The sequence below is a fragment of the Oncorhynchus masou genome, chromosome 29 (assembly GCF_036934945.1).
Source record: "Oncorhynchus masou masou isolate Uvic2021 chromosome 29, UVic_Omas_1.1, whole genome shotgun sequence".
NCBI classification, from domain to species: Eukaryota; Metazoa; Chordata; class Actinopteri; order Salmoniformes; family Salmonidae; genus Oncorhynchus; species Oncorhynchus masou.
In genome coordinates, this window is record NC_088240.1 from 83,817,755 (window position 1) to 83,840,334 (window position 22,580).

A 22,580-nucleotide genomic window follows, 5' to 3' on the forward strand; every position below is an offset into this window, starting at 1 on the left:
TGGCTGTTACAATCAGTAGTATTATGACTGGCCTGTTACAATCAGTAGTATTATGACTGGCCTGTTACAATCAGTAGTATTATGACTGGCTGTTACAATCGGTAGTATTATGACTGGCTGTTACAATCGGTAGTATTATGACTGGCCTGTTACAATCGGTAGTATTATGACTGGCCTGTTACAATCGGTAGTATTATGACTGGCCTGTTACAATCGGTAGTATGTACTGACTGGCCTGTTACGACGGACTACTTATGACGTAGTATTATGACTGGCCTGTTACAATCGGTAGTATTATGACTGGCTGTTACAATCGGTAGTATTATGACTGGCCTGTTACAATCGGTAGTATTATGACTGGCCTGTTACAATCGGTAGTATTATGACTGGCCTGTTACAATCGGTAGTATTATGACTGGCTGTTACAATCGGTAGTATTATGACTGGCCTGTTACAATCGGTAGTATTATGACTGGCCTGTTACAATCGGTAGTATTATGACTGGCCTGTTACAATCGGTAGTATTATGACTGGCCTGTTACAATAACGGCTGTCTACTGTGTACTGTAACGACGCGGTGTATTATGACTGGCTGTTACAATCGGTAGTATTATGACTGGCTGTCTACTGTTATTATGACTGGCCGGTCTACTGTAGTATTATGACTGGCCTGTTACAATCGGTAGTATTATGACTGGCCTGTTACAATCGGTAGTATTATGACTGGCTGTTACAATCGGTAGTATTATGACTGGCCTGTTGTGTACTGTAACGACGCGGTCTGCTGATTTACTTTTGATGTGGAACGTGTGTTTTCAGATTAATAAATGTGTGAACCCAAAAAATAAAACACACTGATCACATTTAATAGTGAATCAAAGCCAATCCCCACCTATTTCCTGTATCAGTTGACTTCTATTTCCATCAATGTGTTTGTTTCTCCTCCTCTCAGCTGCAGGACAATCTGATCACTCCCAGAGACACCACCATGACCTTCACCTGTTTTGTGTTCTTCGACATGTTCAACGCCCTCAGCTCACGCTCACAGGTGGGTGCACTGCTGTGCCCTGTACAGGATGAAGGATCTGAGAGATTAGTGGGCAGAAACATGTCACCTAGGATCTATTGTTGATTCATGATGACAGTCTCTGTTTCTCTATCTCTCTCGCTATCTCTCTGTCAGACTCGTATGGTCCATGAGATGGGCCTGTGCAGTAACAAGATGTTCTGCTACGCGGTGCTGGGTTCCATCATGGGCCAGCTGGCGGTCATCTACTTCCCTCCGCTGCAGAGTGTTTTCCAGACAGAGAGCCTCAGCATCTTTGGTAAGAAATACATGTTAGCCCACTGAGCTAAAGATTAAACCTAAGCTTTCAGGGCCTGTATTCATAAAGCATCTCAGAATAGGAGTTCTGGTCTAGGATCAGTTTAGCCTTTTTAGAGCACAATCATTTCGAGGGTGCTTATATTTGTCCTGTTACACACTAGTGTGAAATGGAAACCATTGTACAGCGCCCCTGTGAGCAAATTAGTTAAGTGCCTTGCTCAAAGGCACTGTGACATACTTTTCACGGTATTCAAACCAGCGACCTTTCGGTTACTGGCCCAACGCTCTAACCTCGGCTTCCTGCCGCCGTAATGAATGGGGGGGGGGGGGGCTGATCCCTACATCAGCTCTCCTGTTCTGAGACGGACCCTGGTCTGTTACTGATGGAGGTGATGGTTTATATGTGCTATAGTAACAGCCCATCTCTTCTTCCCTTCCAGACCTGCTGTTCCTGGTGGGCCTCACGTCCTCTGTCTGCATGGTCTCTGAGGCCATAAAGTGGGTGGAGAGGTGGAGAGCGGTGAGGGAGAGGAGAACCACAGTGTCTGAAGAAGACTCCTTCCACGATGTATGACGCACATTGCGTTCTGTGTGACAGAGTAGATAGGGGAGAGGAGGGGGTGGGGCTGGGTTGTTTGTGGGTGGGGGGTACATGTAGATGGGATGCAATGGTTATTTGGTCTGAACACAGGGACTGGAGAGAGAACTCAAACAGTTGCTGTCCCTCGCTGGTATTCACTGTTCAGTCATGGATTGGAAGTGGGCGAGGAGGATCTCAACCTTACAGTGCCCCCCTGCCCTCCACCTCTCCCCTGCGAGAAGCATTGGCGTGCTGCTTTCAGACTGTACCATCCTCCAGGAATTCAGGAGGGGATTTATTTATGAGACATTGTAACTGTTGTTCATGTGGCAACTATTCATGTCTATGGTGTCGTGATCTGAGAGGACAATGTTACTGCTCGTAGATCAACTACTCACGTCTAGGTTTTAAGACCAATTAAGGACAGCATAATTGTTTGTAGAGCAACTATTCATGTCTTGGGGTTCATGAACATAAATGGAATTTTGTAACTGTTCTTATTCGTCATCACCTTGCTTCGAGTGCAGGTAGCTAACCACAGCTTTGTAGAAGTCTAGAGATGTTACTTTCATGCATTCCAGCTTTTCATGCTAGTAGCAATCTCACCATCAACTTCCAACCAATTTAGGATTGATAATTGTGAGCATACTTTTGTTTTGGTATAGACTTTAGGAAGAGTTGACCACTAAACCGTGTTATTTTGGTAGATGAATATAATACATTTTCTTCAGAAGATAAGTTTGGTTTGGTTTTTCTCACATATTAGGGCCGATGGCCTTCATTTGGCGTTTCATTTAATTCCACTCCGGCTATCTATTTAGTTGCCCCTGGAGACATTCTGTGTTTTGGACCATCACTCAGCAGTTTATTTTCCCAGTGATCAAGCACTACTATACAGTTAATTCTATCCCAGTCCCCACCCTCCCAGCCACGGTCTGCCTCCCCAAAATCTTTCACTTGCCCTGTATCAAACCTACATTATTTTTTCCATTTAGGGAATTAACTGTTTGCCTTGAATGAAAGGCACAGAGGTATTTGGTCCAGTGCTGTCAAAAATGTTATTTTTTCCTGTGTTTTATATGTATTTTCACACTATGAGGTTGGAATAGTACTGTGAAATGATGATAATGCCCTTTTAGTGTAAGAGCTGGTTGAAAAATGGAAGCCTGTTTTGGTGGAATGGAGTTTTGGCCTGCATGATGACAGGCCAGTAATAGCTGGTTTTCAGTTTCCCCCTCCCCACTCAGCCACTCCTAGACAGTCATAGCAACATTTTTGCTTGAGGAAATTCCTCTTGCTAAGAAGCTATTTTAGTTTGTTTTTGACTGCTTTTTGATTGAAGAAGGTCACTTTAAGGTACTTATTTGTTACCCAGAAATGATTTGATATTGAGATAAAAAAAAACAGCCGCAATGGGCCTTTTAATATTCTGCCTCTATTTTACACACTGTAAATGAAGTGCAAATATTTATCTCCATGACAACCATTTACTGTACATGCACTGTTCATATACATTTTGCTTGTGTCTTGGGTCAAAAGTGGCCATTTTAAGCACATTTTTCTCTTCATGCTCTTTCCAGAAGCATCCGAGGCCTTGTTTTGGTACAGCTAGACATACCTGGGTTTTAATTTCACAATGCAGAATCACTCAATTAACAGGCTTGTTTTGATAATCATTTACATTAAATATAATCGAATTCCCAGGTTTATGAAGACAGGTTCAGTTGATAATGGGTTATTTGAGTCATACCCATTCCAGGTTTATTTCTTTATGAACCAGGAGATGGAGTTGTTTCAGCATTTTTAGGACCGGGAGCTAATTCATTGATGTTGCTTTCCAAATGAGTTTTTGTCTGTGCTATGGATGGCAAGAAGTCCTCTCCCGACCGCAGCACCTAGCGGGTACAGGCTCACATCGCCAGCTCTTTCTATTAGACATGTTCTTTATTTTACAAGAGGTTATACTCTCTGCTTTGGTCCATTTGACAGGCCAAATCAGCTACAATTATTTTAATTTTTTATTTATGATTTGTTGTGTGTGTTGCACAGCTGAAGACAGTACTCTGTTGTGATGGTATGAGAATAAATCTGTACATTAATGAAAATGTGTGTGGTGGATGATGGATGGATGGATGGGTGGATGGATGGATGGAGTGTTTTAACTGGGTGGAGGGTTTGTGTCATGTTTTCAGTGTCACTGACACCGATTCTGATAATCTCATTTTTGTTCAGATTGAGCTAAAAATTACAATATCTTTTTTTTTTTTTTTCAGTTTAAGATTTCAATATAAAATATACTGCCAAAGCAGAGATAGGCTTTAGTGTGTATACCCAATAATTCTCAACAACAGCTGGTTTAAATGTTATTTTTCATTTAGATTATCAAATATTTCCAGTGCAGCTGTAATATAATAGTAACAATACATGGGATTTATAGAGCTATTTTCAAAGCCCAAATACACTACAGCAACGAGCAAAGAAATAAAAGCAAACTTATCATGAGCATTTTATTTATAAACGTTTCTGTCTTTATCGTTTTATAATCTACATCTATCTTTTATAAACTTGTTTTTAGCATTAACTATAAAATATGTCAATGACAGCCATAAAATGTACACAAATAAGAGGCAGGTCGGGTGGGGGATGGGCATGCCTCAACCAGTGGCAACGGAGACTGACATACCAAGGCTCTCCAAAAACACCTCGAGCTGCACTGACCTTGGAGCCTAAGGAACAGAGCAAGAGATTCAATTTGAGAATCAACAGCAGTGTGTTTCAATATACTGTGTACTATATCATACACATGTATATGTACCTGATGCAGAGTGTCTAACTGCTTCTGTTCTGCAGCACTGGGCAAGATGGCTTCAACCATGCTGCTGGTCAGGTTCTTGCCTTCCCTATAATACTCCTCCACGTCATCCACTGGGCGTCTCTGACTGCTGTGGTCTGCCTTCCTCCCACCCAGCAGCAGCCCGTAGAGTACCTGGCGTACTTCAGGGCAACAAAAAAAACACACCTGCCAATGTGATGGACCGTATGAAAATGAAAACAAATATACCAGTAATGCTCTAGTGGAGGAGTGTCTGGCATGTGATCACTTATGACAGTTTCCTTTTGATCTTATTTAGTAAGGAAACTTCCAGCGATATAGATAAGCTTAGTAGACAAGATACAATGCTATTTTACAGTAAACAAATTGACAACAGACCTTCAGCACACTTATAAAGGAGAGTCAACAAGCACAGCACTTGACCCTAGCCCCACACATATGACTGATGATTGTCTGAGAGAAATTGATGATTGTGGGGGCTGTTTTGTTGTGCCGTGTTGGAGATCTTTGTGGGCTAAGCTCGGCCTTGTCTCAGGATGGTAAGTTAGTGGTTGAAGATATCCCTCTAGTGGTGTGGGGGCTGTGCTTTGGCAAAGTGGGTGGGGTTATATCCTACCTGTTTGGCCCTGTCCGGGGGTAATGTCGGACGGGGCCACAGTGTCTCCCGACCCCTCCTGTCTCAGCCTCCAATATTTATGCTGCAGTAGTTTATGTGTCTGGGGCTAGGGTCAGTCTGTTATATCTGGAGTATTTCTCCTGTCTTGTCCTGTGTGAATTTAAGTATGCTCTCTCTAATTCTTTCTTTCTCTCTCTTGGAGAACCTGAGCCCTAGGACCATGCCTCAGGACTACCTGGCCTGATGACTCCTTGCTGTCCCCAATCCACCTGGCCTGCTGCTGATCCAGTTTCAACTGTTCTGCCTGCGGCTATGGAACCCTGACCTGTTCACCGGACGTTCTAACTGTCCCAGACCTGCTGTTTTCAACACTCTAGAGACAGCAGGAGCGGTAGAGATACTCTGAATGATCGGCTACGAAAAGCCAACTGACATTTACTCCTGAGGTGCTGACCTGTTGCACCCTCGACAACCACTGTGATTATTATTATTTGACACTGCTGGTCATCTATGAACATTTGAACATCTTGGCCATGTTCTGTTATAATCTCCACCCGGCACAGCCAGAAGAGGACTGGCCACCCCTCATAGCCTGGTTCCTCTCTAAGTTTCTTCCTAGGTTCTGGCCCTTCTAGGGAGTTTTTCCTAGCCACTGTGCTTCTACACCTGCATTGCTTGCTGTTTGGGGTTTTAGGCTGGGTTTCTGTACAGCACTTTGAGATATCAGCTGATGTACGAAGGGCTATATAAATAGATTTGATTAGATTTTGATTATTCCTCTGTTAACCATGGTTACCTGCAAGGAAACACATGCCGTCATCATTGCTTTGCACAAAAAGGGCTTCACAGGCAAGGATATTGCTGCCAGTAAGATTGCACCTAAATCAACCATTTATCGGATCTTCAAGATCTTCAAGGAGAGCGGTTCAATTGTTGTGAAGAAGGCTTCAGGGAGCCCAAGAAAGTCCAGCAAGCTCCAGGACCGTCTCCTTAAGTTGATTCAGCTGCGGGATCTTGCTCAGGAATGGCAGCAGGCAGGTGTGAGTGCATATGCACGCACAGTGAGGCGAAGAATTTTGGAGGATGGCCTGGTGTCAAGAAGGGCAGCAAAGAAGCCACTTCTCTCCAAGAAAAACATCAGGGACAGACTGATATTCTGCAAAAGGTACAGGGATTGGACTGCTGAGGACTGGTGTAAAGTCATTTTCTCTGATGAATCCACTTTCCGATTGTTTGGGGCATCCGGTAAAAAGCTTGTCCAGAGAATGAGTGTGTAAGTTGACTATGCAAACAATTAGGAATTTCCAAAGCATGAATGTTTCTTATAAAAACATGAAGTGATGCAGGCAGTCTTTTCTCAAGAGTGTGCAGCTGTCTTCAAGGCAATGGGTTGCTGCTTTGAGGAATCTAAAATATAAATTATATTTTGATTTGTTTAACACTTTTTTGGGTTACTACATGATTCCATATGTGCTATTTTATAGTTTTGATGTCTTCACTATTCTACAATGTAGAAAATGTAAAAAAATAAAATAAAATAAAAGCATTGCATGAGTAGGTGTGTCCAAACCTTTGACTGGTACTGTATAATGAGTTTAGGTGGCATACATTTTCAGCATCACTGAAGTAACACATTTTTTTCTCATAGAGGTAAAAATGACTATCTAAGATTTGTTCAGTTTAAGAATTTAATTTAAAATATACTGCCAAAGCAGAGATAGACTTTAGTGTGTATACCCAATCATTCTCAAGAATAGCTGGTTTAAATGTTATTTTTCATTTTGATGATAAAATATTTCAAGAGCAGCAGTAATATAATCGTAACAATGAATGGGATTTATAGAGCAATTTTCAAAGACCAAAATACGTTTTACAGTAGAGAGCAAATAAATAAAAACTGATTAAACAGTCCAACTTATCATAAGTTCTATTATAGTTAATGCTAATAAAATGTCAATTAAGTCATAATAGGTACACATAAGATCAATAAAATATTAAAGAGTTGAGCAGAACGTCTCTATATCTAAACAGTTATATAATGGTCCCTCCCTATTCCCAGCCGATCCGCCCCTGCTTCCGGGAGAATTCTGGATTCCTAGATCGGTTGAATCTGTCCTTGCTCTTGTGCCGGGTCCGCACTGAGACCAAAGTCCAACCCAGATCGTCCTCTGGCTTGGCCTTGCTCCCACCTGCAGCACCATCATCATCATCTTCTTCCAGAGCCAAAATGTGTAGACTGGCCGTCAGATTGTCCAGTGGCTGTGTCAAGGAAGGAGGTGTGGCCCTCTGCAGCCCAGACACAAATGGGATGACAGCTGCCTCATGAGAATCATTGGAGTTGAGTATGGCTCCCAGCATGGCCCTATACAGCTGCCCAGAGCAAGGGCCTCCCATCAGGAGAGAATCTGGGGTTAACCCCCTTCTCAGTTTGGTCACAAGCTGGTGCACCAGAGTGCCCTTGTACAGCCTAGACGCCACCCAGGAAACAAAAGATGGTTGATTTAGCTCTGTTTCTGCTGGGATAAAATGCAATGTGAATGAATCCCACTGCTCTAAGTTTAGGGGCAAGGGTTGACTTAGGAAGGGACACCTTACCAGGCACACTGAGGCTCGGCTAAAGGGAAGCACAGCAGTTGGTTGAGGTGAAGGCTTTCTTTCAGGCAGCACTGCCACTGGCTGTAGGCGTGGGCCACACCCAGGTCTAGGCTCCTTCTACCTCTCTGAATCAGCCCTCTCAGCCTCTCCAACACTGGTCCCTCCATAAACCCTGTTACACAAAAAGGAGTCAGTGGCTACACTTCGATATTCATCAACTGGAAATGGTGTGTTTTCTCGTAGATGCTCTGGGCCATACCTCTTTGGCTCTTCCTCTGTCTGCAGAGCTCTCCGTACACCAATCCTAGTAGCAGGGCCTGCAGGACAGGGAGTTCTGGAGGGGGATGGGCGTGTCTCAGCCAGTAGCAGGTGGCAGCCACAGGAAGACGCAGATGAGGCGGGACACCGCTCAAAGTGGACTGGGACACACCAAGTGTCTCCAAAAATACCTTAAGCTGCACTAACCTTGGAGCCTAAGGAACACAGCAAGAGAATGAGAATCAACAGTAGTATGTTTGAATATACTGTATACTATATCATACACATGTATACATACCTGATGCAGAGTGTCTAGCTGTAAATGTTCTGCAGCACTGGGCAGGACGGCTTCAACCATGCTGCTGGTCAGGCTCTTGCTTTCCCTGTAATACTCCTCCACTTCATCAACTGGGGGTCTCTGACTGCTGTGGTCTGCCGTCCTCCCACTCAGCAGCAGCCCGTAGAGTACCTGTCGTATGGACCGAGAGGTGTTGTTCCCACATGACAAGCTGGGATCTTCCACCTTGGCGCCCTGCATCATCCTTCCCAGCAGCAGCACGTCTACCATGCAGGAGGGAAGTCTACCTTCCATCAACGGCAGCAGGGTCCAGTCTGGAAGGACCCTCATAGGCTCTGGGAGACGGCCGGGCCCTGGTCCCACTCCATCGTTGAAGAACCGCTCCAGGCAACTAGGGGGAAGATGGTACTCTTCTATGCCCAGGGAGAGGCCATGGAGGACAGCCCCTGTTTTCTGTCTGTTGTTACTATGACTGATGAGCCTGAGCACAGAGTCCAAGGCATCCTTCTGCCTAGTTCTCTGTCACCCGTCCTCCGCTCTGGCTCCAGCTCTGCCAAGACCACTGAGCTTGAGGGGAACGGCACATGGAAGGGGGTCAGCCAATTCAGCAAGCCGTCGAAGCGGGCAAACCTTCCTTTCATTGACGTGTATTCTTCCCACCTGAGGGAAACACCCATGTTATGCAACTTGATGTAGTCATTTCCTGCCACAGAGGCAAAGACCGGGAGAACCTTTCTGTTGATGTTGAAGTGTCTGCAGAAGCTTGTTGTGGTGTACTGCTTGCAGGGAATGTATCTTATAGAGCTCCCGCGTTGCATAGGCACTTTCTGCCAGTGAAAATGGGAGATAGGCAGAAATCCTGCCTGGATGTCAAAGATATAAAAGTCACTGTCATTAGACAGCACTGGACAGTTCCAACTTCGAGCCAGGGAGGCTATTTCTTGGTCTGCCTCACAAATGCACTGTGCGTACGGCACCTTCAGGCTGGAGAGGACCTGTTTGAAGACATGTTCGATGAGGGTTGGTAATATACCACCGCTCCCCTGAAGCCCCATGGACAAGTCGTTGGCAGTGTTGATCCTTGATTGAGCTCTGTTTTTTTTTGTTTCAAACTTTTTGTCGGTGTAGTCGGAGCCCCCATCTACAATCACAAAGGGGTCAATGTCGCAGTCTCTCAGAGCCTTAAAGAACTTGCAGACCTGGACCTCAAAAGCATCATAATCCCCTCCATGACTCTGATCCAAACGTGAGTTAAAATAAAGCAAGTTGAACAGATTACTACCATCGATGATCAACTTGCTGTTTCTGAGGTGAACATCTTTTAAAATGTTTCCATTCTCCTCCATAAAGCTGGTCAATCCCTGGACGCCCATGGTGTGCTCTGTCTGGGATGTGATGTCTTTCTCAGTGAAGAGTTTCAGCAGTCATGGGACTGACTGAGTGAGGCTAGTATTATTACAATGGATGAGTTTTCCTTTCCTTAAGTTTCATTTTTTCCTCATATCTTTCACTCCCATATTGTCTCTTGTCACAGAAGGTATGTAATAGTTCATGGGACTTTAAAAAGGCAAAACAGCATAGCTAATTGAATCAAGGGGAACTACAATCCAACCAGTAACTATGACTGTATGCTGATAAGAAGTGATCCTATTAGATGTGATGAGGAACATAACTTTTATACACTGTATGTAAAGCTTTTATCTGATAAGAAATCGGACAATGATTAACCCTTATCTAATGAAGAATACACTCTCTAAAATGGACTGCTACACCAAGTCATAATCTACCCCCTAATGGAAATAAGCGTGTTATTACGGTACCAATAGTATGCTCCATATTCTCACCTAAAACTTAACTAAACCAGAAAACACTATGGACAATAAATCAGCTACATTGTGTATAAAATAACCGTTTCTATAGAACAATATTAGGAACTGGAACAGAATGACTGATAATACATTTTGTTCAAGTTTCTTGGGGCACATCAATGATAAGTGATGAAAAAAGTGATTAAAAAACAACTAAATATTAACAAATGAGTATCTTGATAATAACAGCCCCAAAATAAATGGTCTGATAAACAAAACAAAAAACATGTGACAAAATAATATCGGCCTATAAAACAATTAAACTGTGGTTCAGCTTGTTTTGTTCATACTGCATTGAGCTGCCAGTAGCCAACCATTTTCATTGGTAAAGCAGTCAAACCAAAACGATTAGTCTAAAACCATTCAAACATTACTCAGTCATCAGTACAAACAATACTCAGTCATCAGTACAAACATTACTCAGTCATCAGTACAAACATTACTCAGTCATCAGTACAAACATTACTCAGTCATCAGTACAAACATTACTCAGTCATCAGTACAAACATTACTCAGTCATCAGTACAAACATTACTCAGTCATCAGTACAAACATTACTCAGTCATCAGTACAAACATTACTCAGTCATCACTACAAACATTACTCAGTCATCAGTACAAACATTACTCAGTCATCAGTACAAACATTACTCAGTCATCAGTACAAACATTACTCAGTCATCAGTACAAACATTACTCAGTCATCAGTACAAACATTACTCAGTCATCAGTACAAACATTACTCAGTCATCAGTACAAACATTACTCAGTCATCACTACAAACATTACTCAGTCATCAGTACAAACATTACTCAGTCATCACTACAAACATTACTCAGTCATCAGTACAAACATTACTCAGTCATCAGTACAAACAATACTCAGTCATCAGTACAAACATTACTCAGTCATCACTACAAACATTACTCAGTCATCAGTACAAACAATACTCAGTCATCAGTACAAACATTACTCAGTCATCAGTACAAACATTACTCAGTCATCAGTACAAACATTACTCAGTCATCACTACAAACATTAATCAGTCATCACTACAAACATTACTCAGTCATCACTACAAACATTACTCAGTCATCAGTACAAACAATACTCAGTCATCACTCCAAACATTACTCAGTCATCAGTACAAACATTACTCAGTCATCACTACAAACATTACTCAGTCATCAGTACAAACATTACTCAGTCATCACTACAAACATTACTCAGTCATCAGTACAAACATTACACAGTCATCAGTACAAACATTACTCAGTCATCAGTACAAACATTACTCAGTCATCAGTACAAACATTACTCAGTCATCAGTACAAACATTACTCAGTCATCACTACAAACATTACTCAGTCATCAGTACAAACATTACTCAGTCACCAGTACAAACATTACTCAGTCATCAGTACAAACATTACTCAGTCATCAGTACAAACATTACTCAGTCATCAGTACAAACATTACTCAGTCATCAGTACAAACATTACTCAGTCATCACTACAAACATTACTCAGTCATCAGTACAAACATTACTCAGTCATCACTACAAACATTACTCAGTCATCAGTACAAACATTACTCAGTCATCACTACAAACATTACTCAGTCATCAGTACAAACATTACTCAGTCATCACTACAAACATTACTCAGTCATCAGTACAAACATGACTCAGTCATTAAACAGCACAATCATTTGAAGTGATCATTTTGTGCATCATTCTCACAAGCATACAACGCTTTGTCATTACATTACATTGTATCTAGGCTTACCACTACATTTAAAGTTATAGGACAAATGTACTCTGTATCTCATTGTCATTTTGGACCACTACATTTAAAGTTATGGGACAAATGTACTCTGATTCTCATTGTCATTTTGGACCACTACATTTAAAGTTATGGGACAAATGTACTCTCTATCTCATTGTCATTTTGGACCACTACATTTAAAGTTATGGGACAAATGTACTCTGATTCTCATTGTCATTTTGGACCACTACATTTAAAGTGATGGGACAAAATTACTCAGTCATCATCTCATTGTCATTTTGGACCACAAACATTTAAAGTGATGGGACAAACATTACTCAGTCATATCTCATTGTCATTTTGGACCAAACATTTAAAGTTATGGGACAAAATTACTCTCAGATTCTCATTGTCATTTCACCCACTACATTTAAAGTTATGGGACAAATGTACTCTCTATCTCATTGTCATTTTGGACCACTACATTTAAAGTTATGGGACAAATGTACTCTGATTCTCATTGTCATTTTGGACCACTACATTTAAAGTGGAAAGACACATAAGCGGCAATATAATCAATTTAATATGAACAATATTACATACTTTCTTCCTAACATTCTCAGATCAACAGGTGCCACTCTGACAGCAGCTAAGTTAAGTGTGATCCTGTAATGTTTACGTACACTATACACAAGGGTTGGGCTCAAATTAATTTCAATTCAGGCAATCCAGGGAGTAAACTGAAATTCCAATTCAATTAACAATGTTCTCAATGCTTTTCAATGAGAATAACATTGTGAATTGGAATTTACTTCCTGAATTGACTGAATTGAAATGTTTTTGACCCCAATCCTGCTATAATGACCTGTGGTAAGGCAGCAGAATTTTACTTGGTGCTCGTGCTACAGAACAGCCTAAAAGAGCTCAGCACAGAGACAAGAGAGAGCAACAGTTACCATTCCCACCCAGAGACACTAAAATACTTTCTAAATCGTCATACGGTGTCATTTAAGTACTCGAAGCCTCATGAGACTTTGGCTCTATTAAATAACCAGTTCAGTCAAAAACTAGATTTCCCTGTGTTTTGTATATATTCCAGGTTGGAATTAATACTGTGAAATTTGGAAAATTATGATAATGCTCTTTTTGTCACGACTTCGTCCGAAGTTGGTACCTCTCCTTGTTCGTTCGACGGTCGACGTCACCGGCTTTCTAGAAACCACAGATCCATGTTTCACTTTCGTTTTGTCTTGATCATACACACCTGGTTTACATTCCATTAATTATGTTCCTTATTTAACCCTTTGACTTTCCCTCTCTGTTTTGTGTGTTATTGTTTGTCATGTGGGTTTGTGTTGTTAGTGCTCTGGATTATTGTGTTTGTTCCTTGTTAGAATTTTACTTATTTTGAGTAAATTGTGGATCCTGAGCCTGACTGCATTTTTCCATTCACCAACATCCTCACACTTTTAGTGTTTGAATAGACCGCCTGGAATTTCAGCCTGTTTTGTTGGGATCAGGTGACATCACCAGATGGTAAATTATTTAATAGACGAATAAGAAGGAGTTCTAAACCTCTCTGCCAATAACAGCTAGTTCAGTTTTGGTTGAATCATCAGCATAAATGGACACACATGCTTTGTTTAATGACAGTCTCAGGTCATTGCTAAAAATAGCAAAGTATAAGGGCACAGGGCGAGACAAGGCATAAAGTATGGTCAGGCTGGCGGGAGCACGGAAAAACCCCGCTGGTTGACTTGACAATACAAGACGAACTGACAACAGACAAACTGGAAACACAGGAATAATACCCAGTGATTAATGAGGAAAACAGGTCACACCTGAGGTGGGTGGAGACAATCACAAAAACAGGTGAAACAGATCCGGGCGTGACAGTACCCCCCCTCTAGGGACGCACCTGGCATCCTACTTGGGCGCATACCTGGCTGACCGGGGTGTCACTGGTGAAAATTGAGGGCCGGTTCCAGGATGTCTTTAGTGGGAACCCAGCACCTCTCCTCCGGACCATAACCCTCCCACTTAACCAGGTACTGGAATCCCCTGCCCTGTGTTCGAACCCTCACGAACCCTCTCACCGTGTACACTGGCTGGCCAGCGGGGGGAGGGATGGCCTAGAAATAGAAGACAGAGGACTGTGAGACAAGGGCTTAATCCTGAACACATGAAAAGTAGGGTGAACACAGAGGGTACGGGGCAACAGCAGGGGGACAGCAGTGGGACTAAGGACTCTAGAAATGGGGAAAGGACCAATGAATTGGGGGGAAATTTTGCGGGATTCCACCCGGAGGGGCAGGTCCCGAGTGGACAACCATACCCTCTGCCCGATACGATAGCGGGGAACCGAAGTCCGGTGGTGATCTGCTTGTCGACGATACCTGGAGGGGGTTTGAGAAGAGCCGCCCGAGTTCTTTTCCAGGTACGCCGACAGCGGTGGACGAACATCTGGGCTTTGAAGGTATGTTGACCTCAACTTCTTTCTCTGGGAAGAGTGGAGGCTGATACCCCATGGAGCATTCGAAGGGGGAGATTCCAGTGGCCGAGCAGGGAGAGTGTTCCTGGCATATTCCACCCAGACCAGTTGCTGACTCCAGGTGGTGGGGTTTTACTGGCAACGAGACACCGGAGTGCCGTCTTGATTGGCTCGCTCCGGCTGGCTGTTGGATTGGGGATGAAACCCGGAGGACAGGCTGGCCGACTACCCAATAAGAGTGCAGAACGCCCTAAAATCGAGACGAAAACTGAGGACCCCGATCCGAGACAATGTCGACCGGGAGTCCATAGATTCGGAAGACGTGCTGCACCATGAGCTGGGCCGTCTCCTTGGCTAAAGGTAACTTAGGAAGAGGGATGAAATGGGCGGCCTTGGAGAACCTGTCAATCACCGTCAGGATGGTGGTGTTCCCATCTGATGGAGGAAGCCCAGTGACATAATACAGGGAAATATGGAACCAGAGGCGATGAGGGACCAGGGGCGATGAGGGACCAGGGGCGGTGAGGGACCAGGGGCGGTGAGGGACCAGGGGCGGTGAGGGACCAGGGGCGGTGAGGGACCAGGGGCGGTGAGGGACCAGGGGCGGTGAGGGACCAGGGGCGGTGAGGGACCAGGGGCGGTGAGGGACCAGGGGCGGTGAGGGACCAGGGGCGGTGAGGGACCAGGGGCGGTGAGGGACCAGGGGCGGTGAGGGACCAGGGGCGGTGAGGGACCAGGGGCGGTGAGGGACCAGGGGCGATGAGGGACCAGGGGCGATGAGGGACCAGGGGCGATAAGGAACAGGCAGTGGCTGAAGGAGGACAGATGGAGGCTTTGTCTTGCTTTGAGCAGCGGCAAAGGCTGAGACATCAGAAGCCACATGGTGGCCACCAGAAGTGTTGTCGGAGGAAGCCACATGGTGGCCACCAGAAGTGTTGTCGGAGGAAGCCACATGGTGGGCCACCAGAAGTGTTGTCGGAGGAAGCCACATGGTGGCCACCAGAAGTGTTGTCGGAGGAAGCCACATGGTGGGCACCAGAAGTGTTGTCGGAGGAAGCCACATGGTGGGCCACCAGAAGTGTTGTCGGAGGAAGCCACATGGTGGCCACCAGAAGTGTTGTCGGAGGAAGCCACATGGTGGCCACCAGAAGTGTTGTCGGAGGAAGCCACATGGTGGGCCACCAGAAGTGTTGTCGGAGGAAGCCACATGGTGGCCACCAGAAGTGTTGTCGGAGGAAGCCACATGGTGGGCCACCAGAGCACCAGGATGACAGGTATGCCTGGAGGAGTGAGCCCTTTCCAAGACTTGAGGCTGGGCCGAATCAGGAACGAACATCCGGTTAGCCGGGCCCCCCCCCTCATCGTCCGGCTGGGAACATTGTGCTTTGTGGACCAGAGCCAAACATGAAGCAGGGAGTGTGGAGGGTGTGGCAGAGGAACTGTACAGGCTGGAAAGGGAGTCCGGGTTCACATTTTTGGACCCTGGGCGGTAGGAGATGGGGAAATTGAACCTGGTAAATAACAGGGCCCAACGGGCTTGCCTGGAGTTAAGGCGCTTGGCAATGCGGAGGTATTCTAAATTCTTCAGTCCATTCCGAAAATGGATGTTCCGCCCCTTCTCGCCAGTGTCTCCACTCTTCCAGACCCATATTACCCACTAGGAGTTCCCGGTTCCCAACGTCATAGGTCCTCTCTGCAGAGTTGAGACGATGGGACATGAAGTTACAGGGATGCAGCTTTTGGTCCTGGACGGATCGCTGGGAAACCAGAGTTTGGCCCCTAAGACAATGTTCCTCTCATCATTATCTATACCTGGGCCATCTCTCCCTGGTACCTTACAGAACACAAACACCAACTCATTCTATGGAATGCATGCTTTAGGTTTTGTCACCAAACCATTCATAAATCAATTGTCAGTGTTGAGCCTCAGGTTCACACAGACACAGATGAGAGAGTACTAATAGACGCAGGCCTCCTAATTGTCCCTAGAATTTCTAAGCAAACAGCTGGAGGCAGGGCTTTCTCCTATAGAGCTCCATTTTTATGGAACGGTCTGCCTACCCATGTCAGAGATGCAAACTCGGTCTCAACCTTTAAGTCTTTACTGAAGACTCATCTCTTCAGTGGGTCATATGATTGAGTGTAGTCTGGCCCAGGAGTGGGAAGGTGAACGGAAAGGCTCTGGAGCAACAAACCACCCTTGCTGTCTCTGCCTGGCCGGTTCCCCTCTTTCCACTGGGATTCTCTGCCTCTAACCCTATTACAGGGGCTGAGTCACTGGCTTACTGGGGCTCTCTCATGCCGTCCTTGGAAGGGTTGCATCACCTGAGTGGGTTGATTCACTGATGTGGTCATCCTGTCTGGGTTGGCGCCCCCCCTTTGGTTGTGCCATGGCGGAGATCTTTGCGGGCTATACTCAGCTTTGTCTCAGGATGGTAAGTTGGTGGTTGAAGATATCCCTCTAGTGGTGTGGGGGCTGTGCTTTGGCAAAGTGGGTGGGGTTATATCCTTCCTGTTTGGCCCTGTCCGGGGGTGTCCTCGGCTGGGGCCACAGTGTCTCCTAACCCCTCCTGTCTCAGCCTCCAGTATTTATGCTGCAGTAGTTTATGTGTCGGGGGGCTGTGGTCAGTTTGTTATATCTGGAGTACTTCTCCTGTCCAATTCGGTGTCCTGTGTGAATCTAAGTGTGCGTTCTCTAATTCTCTGTCTTTCTCTCTCTCGGAGGACCTGAGCCCTAGGACCATGCCCCAGGACTACCTGACATGATGACTCCTTGATGTCCCCAGTCCACCTGGCCGTGCTGCTGCTCCAGTTTCAACTGTTCTGCCTTATTATTATTCGACCATGCTGGTCATTTATGAACATTTGAACATCTTGGCCATGTTCTGTTATAATCTCCACCCGGCACAGCCAGAAGAGGACTGGCCACCCCACATGGCCTGGTTCCTCTCTAGGTTTCTTCCTAGGTTTTGGCCTTTCTAGGGAGTTTTTCCTAACCACCGTGCTTCTACACCTGCATTGCTTGCTGTTTGGGGTTTTAGGTTTCTGTACAGCACTTTGACATATCAGCTGATGTACGAAGGGCTATATAAAATAAATTTGAAAAGCCTTTTCTATTGCATAAAACAACCATTAAATACAGTATTATAACATAATATTGTAATTTCTCCACCATAGTGGCTACATGCAGCTGTTGCTTTGATCTCAAAACAAGCGCACCTACTCATGACCACAGCTGTAAACACAGTCCAGATCAAAGTAAATGGCACAGAGCCATATATGGAAAGGATCATTTGCATATAGGCCTACTGCAGTTCTGATTGGTTATGCCTCACTGATCTGTGTAGAGTACGGACTGAGTCTTGCGCAATAGACTCTTACTACGATGCGTTCTGCCTATAACAACATTTTTTGCATTATTTTTTTATCTGGCATGTTGCATTGAAAGTGGCTAATATTGCGTTGATTCGATCACAATACCCACAGTAAAGGGAAACGTTGATAGTGTTAAATAACAGGGAAAACTCTAGAAATTTCAGTGAAGTTCAATGTTGTGCTTCTGTCAGTGAGCTGAAATGTTGCTGCACTCTGCGCGGCAGTCCGTGGGAGCTGGGTGGCAGAGGGAACATTGCATGACACAACGATCAATTAACATTGAAAATACAATAGTTACATTAATTACATTCTCAGGTCATAAACATACATATTACCATCAATAACGGTGCTCCATGCTTAAAAGATACCTTTCAATATATTTTTTTAAACTTCATATTCATCTCCAGAGCCACCCCAACATCAACATGTGTGAAAATGGCATATTTTTATGTTTTGTAGAAAAAAAGATGAGTCTTTCCAATGATATCATCAACCAATTAGTAGACAATGCCGAATCATAATTGGTTTAAATCACACAATGCATACAGGATCATGTCATTGAAAACACATCTTCCTCTATCTATTTCCCCACAAAACATACAGTTGAAGTCGGAAGTTTACATACATTTAGGTTGGAGTCATTAAAACTCGTTTTTCAACCACTCCACATATTTCTTGTTAACAAACTATAGTTTTGGCAAGTCGATTAGGACATCTACAAGTCACTTTTCCAACAATTGTTTACAGACAGATTATTTCACTTATAATTCACTGTATCACAATTCCAGTGGGTCAGAAGTTGACATACACTAAGTTGACTGTGCCTTTAAACAGCTTGGAAAATTCCAGAAAATTATGTCATGGCTTTAGAAGCTTCTGATAGGCTAATTGACATAATTTGAGTTAATTGGAGGTGTACCTGTGGATGTATTTCAATGCTTACCTTCAAACTCAGTGCCTCTTTGCTTGACATCATGGGAAAATCAAAAGAAATCAGCCAAGACCTCAGAAAAAAAATTGTAGACTTCCACAAGTCTGGTTCATCCTTGGAAGCAATTTCCAAATGCCTGAAGGCACCACGTAGTACAATAGTACGCAAGTATAAACACCATGGGACCACGCAGCCGTCATACCGCTCAGGAAGGAGACGCGTTCTGTCTCCTAGAGATTAATGTACTTTGGTGCGAAAAGTGCAAATCAATCCCAGAACAACAGCAAAGGACATTGTGAATATGCTGGAGGAAACAGGTACAAAAGTATCTATATCCACAGTAAAACTAGTCCTATATCGACATAACCTGAAAGGCCGCTCAGCAAGGAAGAAGCGACTGCTCCAAAACCACCATAAAAAAAGCCAGATAACGGTTTGCAACAGCACATGGGGACAAAGATCGTACTTTTTGGAGAAATGTCCTCTGGTCTGATGAAATAAAAATATAACTGTTTGGCCATAATGACCATTGTTATGTTTGGAGGAAAAATGGGGAAGCTTGCAAGCCGAAGAACACCATCCCAGCCGTGAAGCCGGGAGGGCAGCATCATGTTGTGGGGGTGCTTTGCTGCAGGAGGGACTGGTGCACTTCAAAAAATAGATGGCATCATGAGGAGGGAAATTTATGTGGATATATTGAAGCAACATCTCAAGACATCAGTCAGGAAGTTAAATCCCATCGCAAATGGGTCTTCCAAATGGACAATGACACCAAGCGAAATTCCAAAGTTGTGGCAAAATGGCTTAAGGACAACAAAGTCAAGGTATTGGAGTGGCCATCACAAAGCCCTGTCCTCAATCCTATAGAACATTTGTGGGCCGAACTGAAAAAGCAAGTGCGAGCAAGGAGGCCAACAAACCTGACTCAGTTACACCAGCTCTGTCAGGAGGAATGGCCAAAATTCACCCAACTTATTGTGGGAAGCTTGTGGAAAGCTACAAAAAATGTTTGACCCATGTTAAACAATTTAAAGGTGATTAAAGAAAGAGTAACATTTTACAGAGAGAAGCACAACGGTAGGTTTCGGCACTAAACCATATGTTGACACCAAACTCAAATACACATTTCTCATCTTTTACAGGTGACCAGCAAGAATCAAGAGGACATTTCTAACCCAAATTTTTATCGATAAATACATGTGGTTCTCATCAAATCAAATCAAATTTTATTTGTCACATACACATGGTTAGCAGATGTTAATGCGAGTGTAGCGAAATGCTTGTGCTTCTAGTTCCGACAATGCAGTAATAACCAACAAGTAATCTAACTAACAATTCCTAAACTACTGTCTTATACACAGTGTAAGGGGATAAAGAATATGTACATAAGGATATATGAATGAGTGATGGTACAGAGCAGCATAGGCAAGATACAGTAGATGGTATCGAGTACAGTATATACATATGAGATGAGTATGTAAACAAAGTGGCAGAGTTAAAGTGGCTAGTGATACATGTATTACATAAGGATGCAGTCGATGATATAGAGTACAGTATATACGTATGCATATGAGATGAATAATGTAGGGTAAGTAACATTATATAAGGTAGCATTGTTTAAAGTGGCTAGTGATATATTTACATCATTCCCATTATTAAAGTGGATGGAGTTGAGTCAGTGTCAGTGTGTTGTCAGCAGCCACTCAATGTTAGTGGTGGCTGTTTAACAGTCTGATGGCCTTGAGATAGAAGCTGTTTTTCAGTCTCTCGGTCTCAGCTTTGATGCACCTGTACTGACCTCGCCTTCTGGATGATAGCGGGGTGAACAGGCAGTGGCTCGGGTGGTTGATGTCCTTGATGATCTTTATGGCCTTCCTGTAACATCGGGTGGTGTAGGTGTCCTGGAGGGCAGGTAGTTTGCCCCCGGTGATGCGTTGTGCAGACCTCACTACCCTCTGGAGAGCCTTACGGTTGAGGGCGGAGCAGTTGCCGTACCAGGCGGTGATACAGCCCGCCAGGATGCTCTCGATTGTGCATCTGTAGAAGTTTGTGAGTGCTTTTGGTGACAAGCCAAATTTCTTCAGCCTCCTGAGGTTGAAGAGGCGCTGCTGCGCCTTCTTCACGATGCTGTCTGTGTGAGTGGACCAATTCAGTTTGTCTGTGATGTGTATGCCGAGGAACTTAAAACTTGCTACTCTCTCCATCAATGGTAAATAATTGTCAGTGTTCATATTTTATTTAGATCAATGGATGGAGTACATGAAACGATCATCGCAGGGACTAATGATTAATAAAAAATAAAACAAATTATTTATTAGGATCCCCATTAGCCGATGTCAATGGTGACAACTAGCCTTACAGGGGTCTAACACAACGAAAAAGACATTACAGACCAAATACTTTACAATTGACATACATTTAAAACATTAACATAGTGTGTGTGCATTACACACGTCAGTACATTTAAAACATTAACATAGTGTGTGTGTGCATTACACATGTCAGTACATTTAAAACATTAACATAGTATGTGTGTGTGCATTACACACGTCAGTACATTTAAAACATTAACATAGTGTGTGTGCGCGCATTACACACGTCAGTACATTTTAAACATTAACATAGTGTGTGTGTGTGCGCATTACACATGTCAGTACATTTAAAACATTAACATAGTGTGTGTGTGTGTGCATTACACACGTCAGTACATTTAAAACATTAACATAGTGTGTGCGCGCATTACACACGTCAGTACATTTAAAACATTAACATAGTGTGTGTGTGCATTACACACGTCAGTACATTTAAAACATTAACATAGTGTGTGTGCATTACACACGTCAGTACATTTAAAACATTAACATAGTGTGTGTGCATTACACACGTCAGTACATTTAAAACATTAACATAGTGTGTGTGTGTGCATTACACACGTCAGTACATTTAAAACATTAACATAGTATGTGTGTGTGCATTACACACGTCAGTACATTTAAAACATTAACAGTGGGTGTGTGTGCGCATTACACACGTCAGTACATTTAAAACATTAACATAGTGTGTGTGTGTGCGCATTACACACGTCAGTACATTTAAAACATTAACATAGTGTGTGTGCATTACACACGTCAGTAAATTTAAAACATTAACAGTGGGTGTGTGTGCGCATTACACACGTCAGTACATTTAAAACATTAACATAGTGTGTGTGTGTGCATTACACACGTCAGTACATTTAAAACATTAACATAGTGTGTGTGTGTGCATTACACACGTCAGTACATTTAAAACATTAACATAGTGTGTGTGCATTACACACGTCAGTACATTTAAAACATTAACATAGTGTGTGTGTGTGCATTACACACGTCAGTACATTTAAAACATTAACATAGTGTGTGTGTGCATTACACACGTCAGTACATTTAAAACATTAACATAGTGTGTGTGTGCATTACACACGTCAGTACATTTAAAACATTAACATAGTGTGTGTGTGCATTACACACGTCAGTACATTTAAAACATTAACAAGTGTGTGTGTGTGCATTACACACGTCAGTACATTTAAAACATTAACATAGTGTGTGTGTGCATTACACACATCAGTACATTTAAAACATTAACATAGTGTGTGTGTGCG

General features: G+C 43.5%; 2 protein-coding genes across 2 annotated transcripts in view; one reads left to right on the top strand and one right to left on the bottom strand.

Annotated features, from left to right (window-relative positions):
- The window catches only part of atp2c1 (ATPase secretory pathway Ca2+ transporting 1), a 33,934-nt gene extending 29,525 nt beyond the window's left edge, over positions 1 to 4,409 (top strand). The window contains exons 25-27 of the mRNA XM_064946609.1: positions 953 to 1,048; positions 1,184 to 1,325; positions 1,768 to 4,409. Coding sequence (XP_064802681.1) covers positions 953 to 1,048; positions 1,184 to 1,325; positions 1,768 to 1,901 — 372 coding nt within the window. The 3' untranslated portion in view covers positions 1,902 to 4,409. The remainder of the gene's footprint in view (positions 1 to 952; positions 1,049 to 1,183; positions 1,326 to 1,767) is intronic.
- A 17-nt stretch (positions 4,410 to 4,426) lies between these two features.
- Positions 4,427 to 10,680, bottom strand: LOC135520817 (protein asteroid homolog 1-like). Its single transcript, XM_064946610.1, has 6 exons — positions 9,090 to 10,680; positions 8,508 to 9,018; positions 8,211 to 8,424; positions 7,952 to 8,123; positions 4,723 to 7,823; positions 4,427 to 4,633 (listed from the first exon to the last, which is right to left on the bottom strand). The coding sequence occupies exons 1-5, from the start codon at positions 9,878 to 9,880 to the stop codon at positions 7,406 to 7,408; spliced, it is 2,106 nt and encodes a 701-aa protein (XP_064802682.1). The 5' UTR covers positions 9,881 to 10,680; the 3' UTR covers positions 4,427 to 4,633; positions 4,723 to 7,405.
- Positions 10,681 to 22,580: the final 11,900 nt, after the last annotated feature.